The following is a 17,980-nucleotide window of genomic DNA, read 5'->3' on the forward strand; positions in this document are numbered from 1 at the left end:
ATTTGTAGACGTCCAACATTAAGCACATGAAGAATAATATTAGGAACAGGGGCTTGGGTGTCTAGCAGTCCTTGATGGTATATTTCAAGGTCACCTTTCACTGAACAAGCTACTGTCTCTGAAAATTAGCAGAGACATGGGATTTTCCAGGGCCACATTGAGGTAGATTAGAAGATAATTCTTAGTTGTATGCACAGAGAACTCTTAACTGCAGAAAAAGGCAGGGGCAAAGAAAATAGGGCCTTTCAGAGTGCTAGATGTAGTCTTGTTGTGAAATGTTATACCCCAAGTGCCTAATGCTGTTTGGAAATGCTCCTGTGTACGTATTTGTATCAGACACACCCATGAGCTGCTCTTCGTTGACCTACCAAAAACCATGTTACTCTGCTAGAAGCAGCTGGGAAAGATCTCTTGCTTTCAGCATGTAGGTTGTATTCTGATCTGTCAGTATTAATGATGAGGCCAAAATTTAGCCTGACCACCACTGGCTGAATTGGGATGTCTACACTGGATATTTGGAAGCTTTCATGGCACCCGGAAGCTCTGCAGGTAGGTAGGGCCAGTATTCAATGCCATACCCATATAGCTGATTGGACAAAGTTAGGCCATAGAAAAAGTAGCCTATTATGTCCTAGTCAGCAATCTGTGTGCCAGTGTTGAATATCAGTGGTGCCCAGATAATGCCTGGCTCCATTGTGACTCTCCCCAGTTTGACTACAGCATTAACTGGAGAGTGCTGTGTGGTCAGAATAGTGTTCAGCTCGCTTCCGTACTTCACCTTGGCTATCAACCTAGATATTTTTACTCTTAAGATAGCCAATGCTTTTATCGTTGTAAATCGCCTAGAATCTAAGATAGGGGTTTAGTCAAATTTTAAATAAACTTATATTAAGGGGAAATTCTACAAACGGCGCTTAAACTTAGGCATCAGTAGGTGCTCTACTGGCGCCTAAGTTAATTAAGAAACTCTATTTAAAACGGCAAAAAATGATAAAGCCCCTAAAACTCATGAAAGATGCAACACCTGAATTCAAAATGGATCTATTTAATTGGTTAACTATTGCGCTACAAAGGGGGTCATTTTACGAGGAAATGGGACATATCTTGATTTACTCCTATCCTAAAGACCAAAAAGCATCAACTGCCCAGAAATCCAACTATAGGCCCGGTCAACTTAGAATTAGCGAACTACTTAGACAAATTTAATATCCTCAATGAACACCAATCAGGATTTAGGAACAGTTTAGCACAGAGACAGTTTTAGCTTCAATTTTAAACCACTTGTATGGTCTTTTTAGCACAGGCACTAGCGCCTTAATCTTACAGCTGGACCTTAGCAGCGCTTTCGACTTGGTTGACCATGAAACAATGCTTCATTGCCTGGATGCAATGGGACTCTCAGGAAGAGTCTGGAATTGGTTTCAGGGTTTCCTGATGAAAAGAACCTATTGAATGATTAGCGAAGGAAAATACTCTCATACATGGAGCAATCCATCTGGGGTAGCACAAGGTTCCCCGTTATCTCCCACATTGTTTAACGTCTACATTTCACCCCTAGGACATCTACTACAGAAGTTGAACTTACACTTTTATATATATGCAGATGATATCTCCATTTTACATCCTCTAAAACAACATAACTAATGAAATTTTAGAACAAATCTCTCAAATTATGAACGAAATAGAACAATGGACAATCAATTTCAGACTGAAATTAAATACAGAAAAGACAAAAATCTTTCTAGCAAGTCCAAACGATAAAATAACTGCACAATCGCTTCATTTAAACGGTCATGATTACCTAATTTCAAAAACGATCAAAATTTTAGGAGTCACTTTAGACTCCCACCTAACAATGGTAGAACACACAAATTTAGTGGTAAAAAAATGCTTTTTTTGCCCTATGGAAATTAAAAACCATCAAAAATTATTTTGACCCTCCATCCTTTAGACCAGGGTTGCCCAAGTCCGGTCCTCGAGATCTACTGGCAGGCCAGGTTTACAGGATATCTACAATGAATATGCATGAGAGAGCTTTGCCTGCACTGCCTTCTTAGTATGCAAATCTCTCTCTAATGCATATTCATTGTGGATATCCTGAAAACCTGGCCTGCCAGTAGGACCGGACTTGGGCAGCCCTGCTTTAGACTATTGGTGCAAGCACTATTATTATCTATACTGAACTATTGCAACATAGTGTATCTGGGAGCACCAAAGAAACTATTGAGAAAACTGAGAATAGTGCAAAATACGGCTGTCTCCTGATATTTGGGCTGAGGAAAAATGATCACGTCAGTCCCTATTATCGATTATTACACTGGTTGCCAGTAGAAGCACGAGTAATATTTAAGTTTTCTTGTATTTGTTTTAAATTGGTCTGGGGACTGACCCCTAACTACCTGTTACCTCATGTCGTGCTATTAAACCCTACCAGGATAACCAGGAACTGCAATTTATTTATCTACCCCAGGATCATTGGCTGTAAATACAAGTCTTTTTTTGACAGGATGCTAGCATTCCATGCAAATAAACAACAATCCTGGTTGGGCAATTATATCAACGGAACCATGCAATCTTACAGCGCATTTTGAAAAGGGATTAAGACTGCACTATTTGATAAATTCATTTCTTAACTGAAAGTCTCATTATAACAATACTTTTAATCTGCCTGTACTTTAGATAACATGCTGTACTTCTTTTCTCAATACTTTGTACTTCGCTGATTGACCAGTTCTGTGTAAACTGCCTAGAAGTCAATTGTTGGCGGTATAGAAGAATAAAGTTGTTGTTGTTATTGGCACCAGAATTGTGCCACTATGGGCATGGCTAACATCAAAAGTAGTAGTAGGCTGTCTAAAGCGCCTGCGTAGGCATAATTCATGACAAACATAGGCACTGGAAATGTAGGCCTGGAAAACCCTGGCCTACATGTCCAGCACCTATCTTTTCCGGAGGTGTGATTTTGTATACGGCGCCATTGCCTGATTGACATGTGATCGACGGCCACTGATAGCGGCGCCATATAGAGAATCCGGGCCTAAGTGTCTTAAGTACCCCTCTCGATCATTCTGCTACTTGTAGACGGCACATCCATCAAGTTCCCCCCCACACACACACACACCTCCCCCAAGAAACAATCCTGTCTCTTTGTTGTAAAACATGCGGACCCAGTCCATCTGAAGCTGTCTACTTTTGCATACTGTAGAGAGGTTCTGCTCCTTGTCTGTGACTTCATTTCTAATGCTTTGTGCTTTTTGTTTTCAGATAAAATGAGGTGCACCAAAGAGGAAAACTCCAACATGCAGCGGATGCTGGATGACACCCTGCATGAGCTGCACAACTTGTAAAAAGACATCAGAGGACAGCCATTCCTGGACTGGGCAGGGTAGCCCAGCCCACCGCCAATCCCATCCTCCCTTCCCTTGCCAATTCATCACCTGAAGGTGGACCAAGCCTTCGGAACAACTGTGAGGAAAGGCAGCAATGTACCGTTCTGCAATAATGTTTAAAAGCATGGGTGAGGTGTACATATTCCAGGATTAGAACTTGCTCTTCTAGAAGCCTTTCCTAGTAGGAAGCTGCACAAATAGAAATACAGAGTCCAAGGATTTCATGTTAACGTTTGTACTTGGCAGAGCGAATTTTCATTACTTGCAGTACCATGTTTCTCTCTAACTTTTCCAGCCAAGTGTAGTGAAGCTTTGACTACTATTACAGCTGCCCTCTCTGTGCCCTGTACTAATAAGTTATCAAAACCCGGAATGAACCTTTTTAACAGTTTGCCAAAAAGAAAATAGCTTTATTGCACCTTTCTAGTGCTTTATGCTAGAAAAGCTGGAGACAGCTGAGTAAAGAGGGAGGGGAGGAGAACATACAAACAGGGCGTACTTTATTTAAAGGCCACATTCCCACCCTCTTTTCTAGGACCAAATCAGGCATGGTGGTGAATGTATATCCTGACCGGGGCCAGGCTTTCTAACCACCCAAACCATCCTTCTCTGTCTTAGCTATATAGAAACAGCAGTGCCACTTGTCTTCTGCAGTGGTGACATTTTCCTCTTGCCAGAAAGCTGCCAAATTCTGGGTCTCTGCTCCTCCTTTACTACCATTTGTGGGAGAAGCAGAGCTGCTGGAGAAGCTTTTAAAAGAGCCCCCTAACCCCACAGTACCGAGTTGTTCAAACTAGCACTTGGGCACTGAGGTTTGAGTGTAGGGCCAGAGGCTAAGAAATAGTTAGAAACCTTACTCAATCTGGAATCTTCACGCTGAAATTGAATATGAATTTATTTTATTTTTGCTTCTTAAAAATAAAGGACTGTTTCCACCAGGCTGTTTTTAAATCTTCTAACAGACTTTGATTTTCCAAGAATAAATTACAAGAATAAAGCTGCTACCTTGAGCCCAGCTGTGTCTTTTTGTTAAGTATAAAGTGAGGTAATGGGAAAGTGGACTTTACCGAGTGGTGGTGGTTGGGGGGAGGTGCAGGATCTTAGCTACTCATAGATGTCAGATCTGGCTTTCATTCCCCCTAGAGTTCAGAACAACCTAAACAACTTTTCTAAACATGTATGGTCTTTCATCTGTCCAGCTGTTACAAGCTCCAAACAGGAAAACTTTCATGCTCCCCACTCCCCCCCCCCCCCAAATCCATCTATTCTGTATCGCTTGGTAGACTGGTATAGTCCTTACGAATGGGTAATATGCCTAACTGTGCTACCAGAAGGTGGAGACTGAGATCAAACTTTTATATCAGTATAGCATGCCCCTCTTGCTACTCCAGTTTTCCCCAGTCCCCGGTAGCAGGTGGTAAGGCTTTATAGCTCCCCTCTTGGAACTTTGTTTGTGGACTCCTGGTTCCCCATTTTGTGCCGGATAGGCAGGTTCAGTTTGGGGATCCGTCCGACCTCGGGGATGTTAAACCTGGCAGGTCTCGTGCTGGGTCCCTTCCTCTATCTCCCCATATTTTTGTAGTGGGCCTCAGCAGGCGGTCTGGCCCCCTGGTTGGTCAGCCCTCCAGCTTTGAGAGCTGTGGCGACTGTTCTAGCTAAGTAAAAAGAAATAACAAAAAAATCCTGAGGTGTGCCGGTCTAAATGGCTCATTTCCCTTTATTAACTGCCTTTTTTTCTGTGTTTTTTCTCAACTAACCGGCACTTTCTTTACAGCTAGGGCGGTTTTCAGCACAATGAGCTCTTTTAAAGGAAAAAAGTGCTTTAGGCGCGAGGTACTCGTGACTGGCCTGTGCAAGTGTTGAGCAGGCCGGAGCGGTAGGGAAGCCTCGTCGGCTGCGGATGCCGGCGGCCAGGGCATCCCACAGCATGTACCTTGTGGTTCAGTTTCACAGCGTGGGGAAGCCCGGGCTTCCCCCTACACCCATGAGGGGGGTTCCCCAGCCGCCAATGGTCAGGGAGCACAGAATTCCCTTTTCGCGTCGGTCGGTTCTTTGGCCTCAGCGTCAGGAAAGTGCCAGGCTTTTCAGATACAACAGGCCATAGGTGCTCCAATTTTGGCGGTTTCAGGTCCAATTTCGGCAGGAACCTCTTTATTCATTTCAGTTACCTCAGGTGACCTTCCCCCTGTTCTGGAAATACAGGGGCAAGAGTATGTAAGAGTATGTAAGAGTCCCCTGCTGGGCAGGGAGTCCCTTGGGGCCACTGGGGGTCTTTCCTTTTGAATTTATGTTAGCACTTTGTAAAGCTTATGTGCTGGCAGTAGAAGGTTCCATGTCCACTCTGGGGGGGGGGGTTTCTATCCTCTACGTCTTCCCTGATGCGGCCCCACACAGCGGCGGTTTTGCCCCCCTCTACTCCTCTCATCCAAACGCCTGAGGGTCTCTTGGGATGAGAATTTTTTTTTCCCAGAGGAGTACGAGGGGATTAATGAGGACCTGGACCCTTGGGGAGAATTCCAGGATCCTCCTGGGGGGCCGTATTCCACCGGCAAGGGGCTCGAGCAAACCCCCAGCCGACGAAGATGCGTCTGTGGTGCGCATTTTTCAGTGAGAAGAGCTTCATGAGTTAATCCTGCAGGTCTCCTTGGTTTTGCACTTTGAGGACCCCGTGTCGGAGACCCCGTGTACAGTGGGCCCCTTGCTTAAGGGGATTCACTCTGCTTCCTGCTCTTTTCCTATGCATTAGGATATTCGGGACATCATGCTCGCTCAGTGGCAGGTGCCGGAAGCTCCTTTTCGCTTTGCACGCTCCATGGCCTACCTGTATCCCATTCCAGAAGGGGATAGGAATACTCTGAAGTCGCCTGTAGTGGATGCGGTGGTCTCGGCCATTTCTAAGCGCCATACCATTCCTGTTGAGGGCGGTGCGGCCTTGAAGGCCCCGAAGGAGCATAAGTTGGAGTTCCTCCTTAAACAGAGTTTTGATGTGACAGCTCTATCGGTCCAATGGCTCAGGCATGTTTTCATTGGGCCCACCATGTATTTGATGATAAATCTGAGAATTGGGACTTTCTAAGGCAAGAAGTTGCCAAAATTGAATTGGGTGCTTCTTATCTCTCGGATGCCATGTATGATCTCTTGCGAGCTTCTGCCAAGTCTCTGGCCTTAGGAGTGGCAGCAAGCCGTACCTTGTAGCTTCTCGCTTGGTTCGTGGATTCGGCGTCCAAAGCTAAGTTGACAAAAGTTTTTCCTTTTAAAGGATCTTTCTTGTTTGGTGAGGACCTGGACCAGTTGGTTCAGACTTTCACTGATTCTAAAGTGCCTCGTTTGCCTGAGGATAGGCCTAGGCCGCTGGCTCGAGGTGGCACTGCTCATGGGCTTGGGCGTGATTGCCGCCATTTCTGCTCCAGTTGAGGGGCTGCTTCTTTTCAGTCTCCTGGGCTCTCAAAGGCAGGTTCTTCCAGCGCATGCAGTACTTTTGTGGGGCCCGCTGGGGTGCAGGTTGTGCCCCCGCTAGGTCCCCTGCCACCCATCCTGCACAATGACTCCTTGCCGGCACCTGTCTTGGTTCCGGTGGGCGCCCTGTTGAGAGACTTTAATCCACAGTGGGCAGACATCACATCTAATCAGTGGGTTCTGGAAGTGATCCATTGCTACTCCTTGGGTTTTGGCCAGGTACTAGTGATCTGGATTGGCCACAGTGAGAACGGGCTACTGGGCTTGATGGACCATTAGTCTGACCTAATAAGGCTATTCTTATGTTCCTGTATCTTCGCCTGCTCAGCTCTGTAGTATAGGGAGCTTAAGGATTTGGCTTGCTATTGGTCCATTTGAATAAAGATTTGGCTTGTCATTGGACCATTTGAATAGTTGCCTTGAACCAGCATCTAGCTAGGAGGGGTCATTTCCTGGGACAAAAGCCTTGATGGGAGAATGTGCTTATAGTACTGCAAATCTCTAAGAACTAAGTAATCCTGAATTGTATATCCCTGATTTTGCTTTTAGCATAGAATCTAATACTTTCCCTTCAATCTTCTGCACTACTTTCAGCAAGCAAAAATTTAAAACCCTCTTTTCCTTTAATTTTTTTTAGGAAGTTTGATTATTATCTACTTGGTTCTCTGCTGAATTAGTGATTTTAGCCTCACCCACCCTAGAGTTTACTACTGATATATATAGACAACCCAATAATCAAGTATACTTAGCCAATTCCCACACCAACAATCAGGATGACTTATTTAGAACAATTATTGTGGTGCTTTAGTTTTAAGGCACACTACTTGGAGATTTAGAGCCTGCCCTATCTTTCTTCAGCTTTCTAGTATTAAGGAAGAGCTCTGTAAGGATGAAAGCATAAAACAAAAAATCAACAAAATGGATGTACTGGTCTGACTCTATCACAAATTCTTAGGGGCTAATGGTAGATAAAGGCCTTGGCCCAGCTAAACTTAATGATGCGGTAATATACGATTAAACTAGACCCCAAGGGTTATTGCTACAACCGAGGATAGTTGCACATATAGTTATAAAAAAAGAAGAGAAATAATAATCCTTTATTTCAAAGGTGTAGGTATCGCAAATTCCAATTTATGTACATATCTACCCCAAAGAATGGCAAAGAAATGGACCAAATGCTTTAGTAGAAACAAACCTGTAGTGAAATCCGCCTATGTGACACCCGGAAAATACAGCATATCATAACTTACGGCATATTTCGCCAACAAATCCCTCTTGGTATGTAACCCCCCTTTTTCTTAGGACTCGGAGCAATTTTTTAATTTTCTTATTACAATCACATTTGCTTCACACAGTTAGATGCACCTTTTACTGGTTTCCATACATTTTCACCAACTCTTTTAACTGTCCAAATTATCACATGACCAGCCTCAACACCACAATACCACTCTTATTGCATGGACTGCTCCCCTTTCATATTGTTTCATAAATGTTTTCCATGCCCTCTCTTTCTTCACATCAGTAAATATTATATGACATGGCATATGGATTGTTTCACTTTTATATTGTCCAACAATCGGTCATAATTCACCATGGGTACTGTGACACACAAATCCTTCACATTCGCAAATATCATGTGATATGGAATAGTCCGTTTCACCATTACTATGCACTGCTCTCACTGGTCACCGTTCACGCTTCCACATAATTAAATATACTCGTTCTTATTATACATTGCCTTGTATCAACCTTATAGGACCCTTGAGGAAGGCTTGTTTGCCAAAACACAGCCCGTGTCGGGTCTGTCCAACATTGCTGTAACCAATGTGGATATATTTTGAAATTGAAGATTTTTGCAAGAAATAAAAGGAAAGTCAAGAACATTGTAGTTTCCACAGTTCTTTGGATTGCTCCTATAGTTGAAGTACATGATCGTTCAGCGGTTTATTTCTAATCTGTAATACATGCACCTAAGGCATGTGCTTTTGAGATTCCCCCCCCCCCCCCAAACTATTATAGTACTGTAATTTATGTGAATGGTATATTTTTTTTCTAAATTTTATCATGCGCCACAGCCAGAAACATATGCCAGATGCGCTTTTCACAGTACTGGCACCCCCCGACTAGCCAGTAATTTTTGGTCATCAATAGCCGGCGATGATAGAGAATTGCCCAGAATGTTAATTTAAATATTAATAGGTCCATTTTACTACCATTTTAATATTAATGACCTCATTGTAATTCATTTGCATGGCAGAGTTGGAGGCTGTTAGGAAGCTCAGAAAAGACCACGATGAGCCGTTCTGATAATCGGGCGGTAAAATACTGCCACGCTAAACTGGCTGAAGCTTGTTTAGCGTCTGTCATTAAAGGCGGTTTTGCGAATCTAGTCCTCAGTGTTTAAACTCTAGAATTTGTTGCCAGAGAACTTGGTGAAAGCAGTTAACTTAGCAAGGTTTAAAAAAAGGTCTAGATAATTTCCTAAAAGTAAAGTCCATAAGCTGTAAGATATCTTGGGGAAATCCTCTGCTTATTCCTAGGATAAGCAGCATAAAATCAGTTGTAATCCATGGGATCTTTGCCAGGTGCTTGTGACTTGGGTTGGCCACTGTTGGAAACAGGATATTGGGCTTGATGGACCTTCGGTCTTTCTGAGTATGCCAACTCTTATATTCTTATGTAATGTTTTTAAAATCTCAGGATCCATGGCAGTTTGCTCAAGGAAAGTCCAAACCTGGGGGAGATTGAAATAACCTGACAGTTTGTTGGGTTTTTTTTTTGTTTTTTTGCAAGGTTCATTTTATAAAAGAATTATCCTTGACCTTTAAAACGCTTGGTTAATAATTTAGGGGACTAATGACCAGCACTGTAGAGAAGTTAGTGATTAATCTATTGCTCAGTCAGTGCCATCCTGCTCCCATGTGTCTGAAATTTTGTTTGTTTTCTGAAGCTCCTGTGAATGTCTACTGCTCCATCACAAAGCTGAAAGGCTCCTTCTGACCAAGAATTTTCTGCAGTGAAGGTTGAGCTAACAGATTAGCAGTGAGAAAGATGAATCTTGTTCCAGTGTGGCCAAAGTTTTGCAGCTTTCTCCTTCTTTGTGGAGAAGTAAACTGGGTTTTTCATGAGTTCTTCCTTCTATTGTGGTGGTGATAAAGAAAGCTTCTAAGCCATCAGCAGTTCTGATTTTCACAATGATCAGTGCAGCAGCCTGAAGTCTTGTTAGTTCCTCCTGTGTTTTCCTGTTGCTAGAGCTGCTTCATTTTATGTCTAAGTAGCAGAGGGAGGGAGTGTGCAAGCAAGTGTGTCTCATAGCACCCTGCCCAGCATAAAGTATTTCAGACTACGGATGCCAGAAGCCATTCTAGACTCTTACCAGAAACTGATCTGAAGATACAAAGCTTACGCAGGGCTAGAATATTTCCTTGTGTTCTCTGGGAACTGCGGGGTCTCTACAGCGGTGTATTATGCTTGAAAGTGGAGTCTGGAATCTAAATCATGTGGCCTCTGGCTTGTACCATGGCTATTTCTCTGCTTCTGGCCTCAAAGAGTTTCCAGATGAGGCAATGTCCCAAACCAGGTAAAACTCATATCTGAATGTCCTTTTTAATTAACTTCATTCTTTCCACATCTCTAGAGTTGTGAAGTCTGAGGGTACGGTATTTTTATTTTTTTTAAGTGATTCATTACATTTCCTTTCCCAGCAACTGGTGAGGAAGGTAAACTGTTACATATGGTGTTCAGGGGTTTGCTGCTTTACCGACCTCCCTATGGACGAGATTGGGAGAGGATGAGAACACAGTGTATTCACAAGCGCTTCTGCAGTGGTGAAAGAAATCTATCCATCACTGGAAATCCAGCAGCAGGCTTTACATCATAGGTTAGCACGATGCTCTAATGTTAGCTGTTTCCTACCCATCATGATCTTTCCTCTGAAAGCTTTACCCATTTACTTGAACTGATTTGGTGGTGTAACAGTAACTACTTCAGGCAGCCGAGGATTCTATACTTACAGCTCGGCCCATTCAAGTCCAACAAGTGAAATCGGCTATTGCTTAATCTTTTTGACTAAGAGCAAGTGTAAATCTAAAGGGGGTGGGGGGTGGATATTGATGTAGAAAGCCACATGATAAACCAGCATACCAAGGGCTAAGTACATGGCTTCTACCATACGATTAATGAGATATTCGCAAATGAGAAGCACATTCAAAGGGGGCAGAATTTTTGTGCTAGGTAGGGAAAGCCTGTCAGATGCATGCACACAAAGGTTCTGCAGTAAGGATGGCTTCTCTGTTCGTATATCCAAGGGGAAAACAAGAAATAGTAAACTGCAAGTGAATTTATATTTCCAGCTTGTCATTTTTTCATTTGTAGATATATATACTCAGATTTATCGAATCATAACAAAATAAACAGATTTATACTAAAATAAAGTCCTAGTCTGACAAATGACATGTTTGACTTTCTACATTTCAATGTTCTTCAGGTGTCTCTAGAGAGTAGGTCTCAGTGTGTGACTTAGTATAACTTAGTGGGTGTCTCCCCGAGACATTTTCTAGGATGGGGGGTCAAGTTGGCTTGCAGAGAAATGAGATGGAGTTGTACACCAAGGCCTGCTCACTACAGTAATAACACCTGAAGAACATCTCAGATAACATGACTTTAGCTTGCTTTTCCTTGAAACAAAGAATAGCATGCCATCTCTTTTTGCTATAAGAACATAAGAATAGCCTTACTGAGTCAGACCAATGGTCCATCAAGCCCAGTAGCCCGTTCTCATGGTGGCCAATCCAGGTCACTTGTACCTGGCCATAACCAATGTCTGTAACTCTTCTGTATAGAAAGACTTAAGACAAAAACACCTAAAAGTGCAGATGTTGGTGGGAAATCCAGCTGACCTTTTTTCTCACCTAGGTTTCTGTCCTGCAAATATTTTTGCACTACACAAGCAGCTGGAGGTATTCTAGAGTGTTAATTCTTATTTTGCATGTCTCTGAATTGCAGAGCCTAGAAATGGTAGGGTAGATATGTTCTACTGTGGGTCCTAATTTATAGCCTCAACGTAGGGTTACCAGATGTCCAGCTTTCCCCGGACATGTCTGGGTGTCCAGAAGGCTTTTCATAACCTGGCACTTTGTCCAGGTTTTGCTTAGAATCCTGCTTGACTCCACACTTTCCTAAAAAACTCAAATATCCAACCTCGGGGGGGGGGGGGGGTACTGCTTGTACAGCTTAAAGCAACTAAGGCTGATCAAGCCTTACTTCTATGGCAACCACTTTGCAATTCTAGTTCAGATACTAGTCCTAATACAGCACGACTATTGCAATTCTCTGTATGCGGGCATAACTTCCTCCCAAATGTACAAACTCCAACTGATATAGAACACTGCAATCAGGCTAATTTTTGGCCTAAAGTAGTATCCAAGGGTGTGAAATACAAGTGGATATTCAACACCCTCTTTACGTACGTTGCTACAGGAACCTGGAATACCCTTCCAACATTCATAAGAACTGAACAGAACTACCTCACCTTAGGAAAAGATTAAAAACTTATCAATTTGATCAGTTCCTTTTAACTCAGGGACTCTGCACTCTCTCCTGATATTGTATCTGCTCTCCACAATACAATGTAACTGCCTCCCTTCTTGCAACAATGTTGCCGCCCTCCAAAGTATTCTGAGATTTCTCTCTATTGTAACAGTTCTACCCTCTCTACTTCCATATGATATAACTGTTCCCATGATGTAGCATGGGCCTCCTCCACAATGTATTGTAACCCGCTCCCTTTTATGACAGTTCTACCTTCTTCTATCTGATGTAACTTTTCTCTATGATGTTGCATGGGCCTCAACTTGTAAATTGTCTTGAACTTATTCTAGAGAAGCGTGATTAAAAAATCCTGATTAGTATTAGCTCAAAGCGAGTTATATTCTAAAAAGCTTACAATCTAAGGAGCCTATTGTATACTTCTGGCCTTCTTAGCCTTTAGCATGCGTTATGCTTTTGTAAAAGACTCCCTTACCTGAGGCAATGGACATTTAAGTCATTTACCCAAGGTGGAATATGAAATAGGCTTCCCTGGTTCTCAGCCTTTAACCATTAGGCTACTGTCTAGGGCAGTGTCTCTCAAACTGTGTGCCAAGGCACAATGGTGTGCCCCGAAGAGATTCCAGGTGTGCCATAAGAGATTCAAAAATGTTAATTTTAAAAATACTCTTCATAAGTATACACTAGAATAAATGACATGTATGTCGCAATGTTATGAGCGTCTGTGTGCATAAGGATACAACCACCCAGATAAGCATCATTCTTTGACGTGATCAGTCCTTGAAAATGCAGTAGTTATCCTAATGAGCAACAAAGCGATCGAGGCTTTGTTACTGTTTGGATCTTCTTATTTTTGCGAACTTCGATTTTCAGCTCTGACAGAAAATAAATTGAAAAAAAGAGAAAGACTGCAGATGGTGGATGATGAAATGCGTGTTTGCTTGTCGATTATTGCATTTTGAGTTAATTTGCACTCAAAAACAAGCATATCCATCGCATTGATTAGCAATTCTATTCTATCTACTTTAGTTTCACCGTTGTTACAATTACTCATATATAACTTAAAGAACTTTAAATAAATAACGCTCAAGTTTAATTTTTTGTTGGTTTGCAATTTTATAATTTAAATTATAATGTGCCACTACAAAACATTTGCTCTGTTTAGTGTGCTGAAGCTAAAAAATAGTTTGAGAGACACTGGTCTAGTGGAAAAAAATCATTAATCCTCTATTGCCTCAGCTATAAACTTACCCCATCTTTTACTAAAGCCAGCAAAGTGGGCTGGCGCAGTAAATACTCTGATGCCTATAGAGATCAAAGGATCATTTGCCACATGGCACTTGCGCCTGTGACTTAGTAAAAGGAGGCCTTAGATCAACGGTTCTCAACCTGTGGGTCGTGACCCCTTTGGGGGTCGAATAACCCTTTCACAGGGGTCGCCTAAGACCATCAGAAAACACATATTTCCGATGGTCTTAAGCAGTGTTCTTCAACTGCCAGTCCATGGACCAGTGCCGGTCCGGAGGGCTGGCACGTCCATCAGGTCCAAGACAGTGTTCTTCAGCCGACGGTCCATGGTGTGATCAATGCAACATCTTCGGGCTGGCTTCCTGAGTGCTGCAGTGCACAAAGCCATGGGAAAAGGCTCCTACGCGCAGCCTGCGCTTAATCCGGAAACCTTCTCTCTGATGTCGCAATGTCAGAGGGAAGGCTTCCAGATGAGGTGCGGGACACTGCCCACAACTTTGTGCAATGCAGCACTCAGGGAGCCGGCCCGAAGACGCTGCATTGATCGCACACTGGACCAGCCCAAAGATAACACCGTGGGGGCAGGCCAGAAGGCAAGGCACATCAAGGGAGAGAGGCAACAACGGTAGGGGAAATGCTTTTATTTTTTTTATTTAGTGATTGATTTGTCTGTTCAGGAAGAAATGCATTTGTTTTTTCCTCTGGGGTTGTACTGCTTGCAGAGTCTTGCATCTTAGGGTTTGTTTGTAAATATTAGTACTTTTAGTTTTTGGTCCTGCATTTGCATGGGGTTATCTGTTTTCTGGTAGGAATGAATGTTAAAAAGCATACAGTATGCTTTGTGTATTTTAATTTTGTGGTTAACCATTATGTATTGTTAATATAATTATATTGTGTGTATATATGAAAAATTAATGGAAAAAATGGTGTTACAATTAGTACTATTATGGGGCGGGGTCTGGGGCAGAGATTGAGTGGAGATGGGCATGACTTAGCCCAGTGATCTTCAACTGTTGATCCGCAGACTGGTGCCGGTCCACAAAATAATTATTTTATCTCCACCAGTCTATAGGTGTCAAAAGGTTGAAGAATAGTGGTCTTAGGAACCGAGACACCGCTTTTCTATCTATCTCCAGGCGGGTCCGCCCACATGCAGATACACCCACATACATTTATTTCTAATTAGAAATAAATATTTTGCAGTATATAATTACATATTGTTTTTGTGATTAATCACTATGCTTTAATTATGTTCAATTTATAACAATGAAAATACATCCTGCATATCAGATATTTACATTACGATTCATAACAGTAGCAAAATTACAGTTATGAAGTAGCAACAAAAATAATTTTATGATTGGGAGTCACCACAACATGAGGAACTGTATTAAAGGGTTGCGGCATTAGGAAGGTTGAGAACCACTGCCTTAGATTATAAGCTTTGATGAAAGAGAAATACTTAGGTCTGCTTTGAGTTTAAGCCCAGCAGTGTCTACGGTGAGCTGTCAAAGCTCAAGGTTAACAAAGCAATGGGGCCGGACAACCTGCACCCCAGGGTGCTTAGGGAGCTGAGTGATGTCTTGGCAGAGCCACTGTCCGCGCTCTTCAACCTCTCCCTTAGTACAGGCAGCGTCCCGTTGGACTGGAGGACGGCTAACGTCATTCCACTCCACAAGAAAGGCTCAAAGATGGAGACAGCAAACTACAGACCAGCGAGTCTAACATCGATAGTGAGCAAACTAATGGAAACTCTAATCAAACACCAATTAGATAAGATCCTGGATGAAGAGAATATACGGGATCCCCGACAACATGGATTTACTAAGGGGAGATCCTGCCAATCCAACCTGATCAGCTTCTTTGACTGGGTAACGGGGAAGCTGGATATAGGGGAGTCCCTGGACATCGTGTACCTGGACTTTAGCAAAGCATTCGATAGCGTACCACACCGCAGGTTACTGAGCAAGATGAGTTCTATAGGATTAGGTAACACATTGACGAAATGGGTTGGGAGCTGGCTTGGAGGTAGGCTCCAAAGGGTGGTAGTGAACGGCACCCCCTCCGAAATGACGGAGGTGATTAGTGGAGTACCACAGGGCTCAGTCTTGGGCCCAATCCTATTCAACATCTTTATAAGAGACTTGGCAGAAGGGCTTCGAGGTAAAATAACATTATTCGCCGATGACGCCAAACTTAGTAATGTAGTGGGCAAATGCACAACAGACGAAGATTCAGTGCCCGACAACATGATGCACGACCTACTCCTACTGGAGCGATGGTCTAGGACATGGCAACTCAACTTCAATGCCAAAAAATGCAAAGTTATGCACCTGGGCAGCCAGAATCCATGCAAGTCTTATACCCTTAATGGCGAGATCCTAGCAAAAACGGTAGCAGAACGAGACTTGGGGGTAATCGTCAGTGAGGACATGAAGTCTGCCAATCAAGTGGAGCAGGCTTCGTCCAAGGCAAGACAAATCATGGGCTGCATACGAAGGGGTTTCGTCAGTCGTAAGGCAGAAGTCATTATGCCATTGTATAGATCCATGGTGAGGCCCCACCTGGAATACTGTGTGCAATTCTGGAGGCCGCATTATCGCAAGGATGTGCTGAGACTGGAGTCGGTGCAAAGAATGGCCACCCGGATGGTCTCGGGACTCAAGGATCTACCATATGAAAAACGGCTTGACAAATTACAGCTATACTCGCTCGAGGAGTGCAGAGAGAGGGGGGACATGATCGAGACGTTCAAGTATCTTACGGGCCGCATCGAGGCGGAGGAAGATATCTTCTTTTTCAAGGGTCCCACGACAACAAGAGGGCATCCGTTGAAAATCAGGGGCGGGAAACTACGAGGTGACACCAGGAAATTCTTTTTCACTGAAAGAGTGGTTGATCGCTGGAATAGTCTTCCACTACAGGTGATTGAGGCCAGCAGCGTGCCTGATTTTAAGGCCAAATGGGATCGGCACATGGGATCTATTCACAGGGCAAAGGTAGGGGAGGGACATTAAGGTGGGCAGACTAGATGGGCCGTGGGCCCTTATCTGCCGTCTATTTCTATGTTTCTATGCTTTTACTAAGGCTACATGAAAAATATTAACGTAAGCTCTATGGAGGCGTGCACACCTTAGTAAAAGGAGCCCTTAGTGTATCTGAATATAGCTCAATTTGAGCTACTACTAAAAACATGTGAGCAAGACCCAAATAAATAACTATGAAGCAATCATTTGTATATTAAAAAAAGTGTTAAGCAGTTAGTTTTGACAAGACAATTAACTGAAACAAACACAGAAAAGGAAGTGAGCAGTGAATCAGTAATATCAGAGACTGTCAGCTCAGCAAGAATTAAAAAAAAAAAAAAGAAGTTAGAATAGAGGAAGAGAGTGAATCTGAAGAAATCTTGCTGAGATTGAATTCTTATCTAGTTGTACAACTGACCTAAATTGGTAACAGAACCTATAGAGAGTGATCAAACTCGGATTTATAAAAATACTCAGAGATATTGAAACTCTATAAGGAAGGCTGAAAAACCTCCCTTGGGTGAAGAGTTCACCTTCCAATCCTACTGAAGCTAAGAGCAAATTGCATTATATATACCATGCAGTGACTTTCAAGTATATCAGCAAAAGAAAAAACTTAGGCGGCTTCTGAGACCAGGTGTCCTATACAGAATCCAGCCCTTAGACCTGGTTTTATATCATCTAAGTCACAACATATAAGTCCCGTCCAGGCAGCCTGGTAAAACTTTTGATTATCCCTGCAGTACAACTAAGTGTAGGTTGGCCCATATCCCACCCACCTCCTGCCCTCACTACTCCTTCAAAAGTTCCCCTTTCTGCTCTGGGCACACAGCGAGATTCAGAGGCATATACGACTGAAGTGTGCTATTAGATGCACTATCACTGATTTAATTGTTGAGAGTTCTGCAAGGATCAGATCCGATATGTCTTGACTTTCATGTGTTGATGCCATTTTCATCAGGGTAGGTGTGTCCTGTTTCAGTCTTTTTCCAGTATTTCCTAAAGCACAAGGAAATTCATTCCTATATTGTTTGTTGGTAGCTGTACTTAGGTTTCAGTGTGGTGAATATGAGTGCTGATATCAGGAGTAGAGAATGACACGGGGACCGTTTACCGCAGTAAACCGCGGGTCACCGCAGTAAACCCACAGGAATGGAGACATTTGCAACTGGTTCACTGCAGGAATGGGGACAAGACCTTTCACCACCCCATGGGAATGGGGGACAAGACCTTTTACCGCCCCATGGAAGTGGTGAAAAGTCTTACTCCTGTGGTAAAAAAAATTGTGCCCGTGTCAAACTCGGCATCTTCTCC

The 17,980-nt window shown here is 43.0% G+C and overlaps 2 protein-coding genes across 3 annotated transcripts in view; both read left to right on the forward strand.

The window, feature by feature from the left end:
- TPM3 (tropomyosin 3) overlaps nt 1-4,399 on the forward strand; it is a 58,091-nt gene extending 53,692 nt beyond the window's left edge. For both annotated transcript variants that reach the window (XM_033923148.1, XM_033923146.1), the window contains exon 8: nt 3,265-4,399. In XM_033923148.1, coding sequence (XP_033779039.1) covers nt 3,265-3,347 — 83 coding nt within the window. In that variant the 3' untranslated portion in view covers nt 3,348-4,399. The remainder of the gene's footprint in view (nt 1-3,264) is intronic.
- Nucleotides 4,400-9,781: 5,382 nt separating this feature from the next.
- Nucleotides 9,782-17,980, forward strand: part of IL6R (interleukin 6 receptor) — an 82,310-nt gene continuing 74,111 nt past the window's right edge. Inside the window, exon 1 of the mRNA XM_033925695.1 lies at nt 9,782-10,425. Coding sequence (XP_033781586.1) covers nt 10,344-10,425 — 82 coding nt within the window. The 5' untranslated portion in view covers nt 9,782-10,343. The remainder of the gene's footprint in view (nt 10,426-17,980) is intronic.

This window comes from Geotrypetes seraphini, chromosome 16 (assembly GCF_902459505.1).
Source record: "Geotrypetes seraphini chromosome 16, aGeoSer1.1, whole genome shotgun sequence".
In the NCBI taxonomy this organism is placed as follows: Eukaryota; Metazoa; Chordata; class Amphibia; order Gymnophiona; family Dermophiidae; genus Geotrypetes; species Geotrypetes seraphini.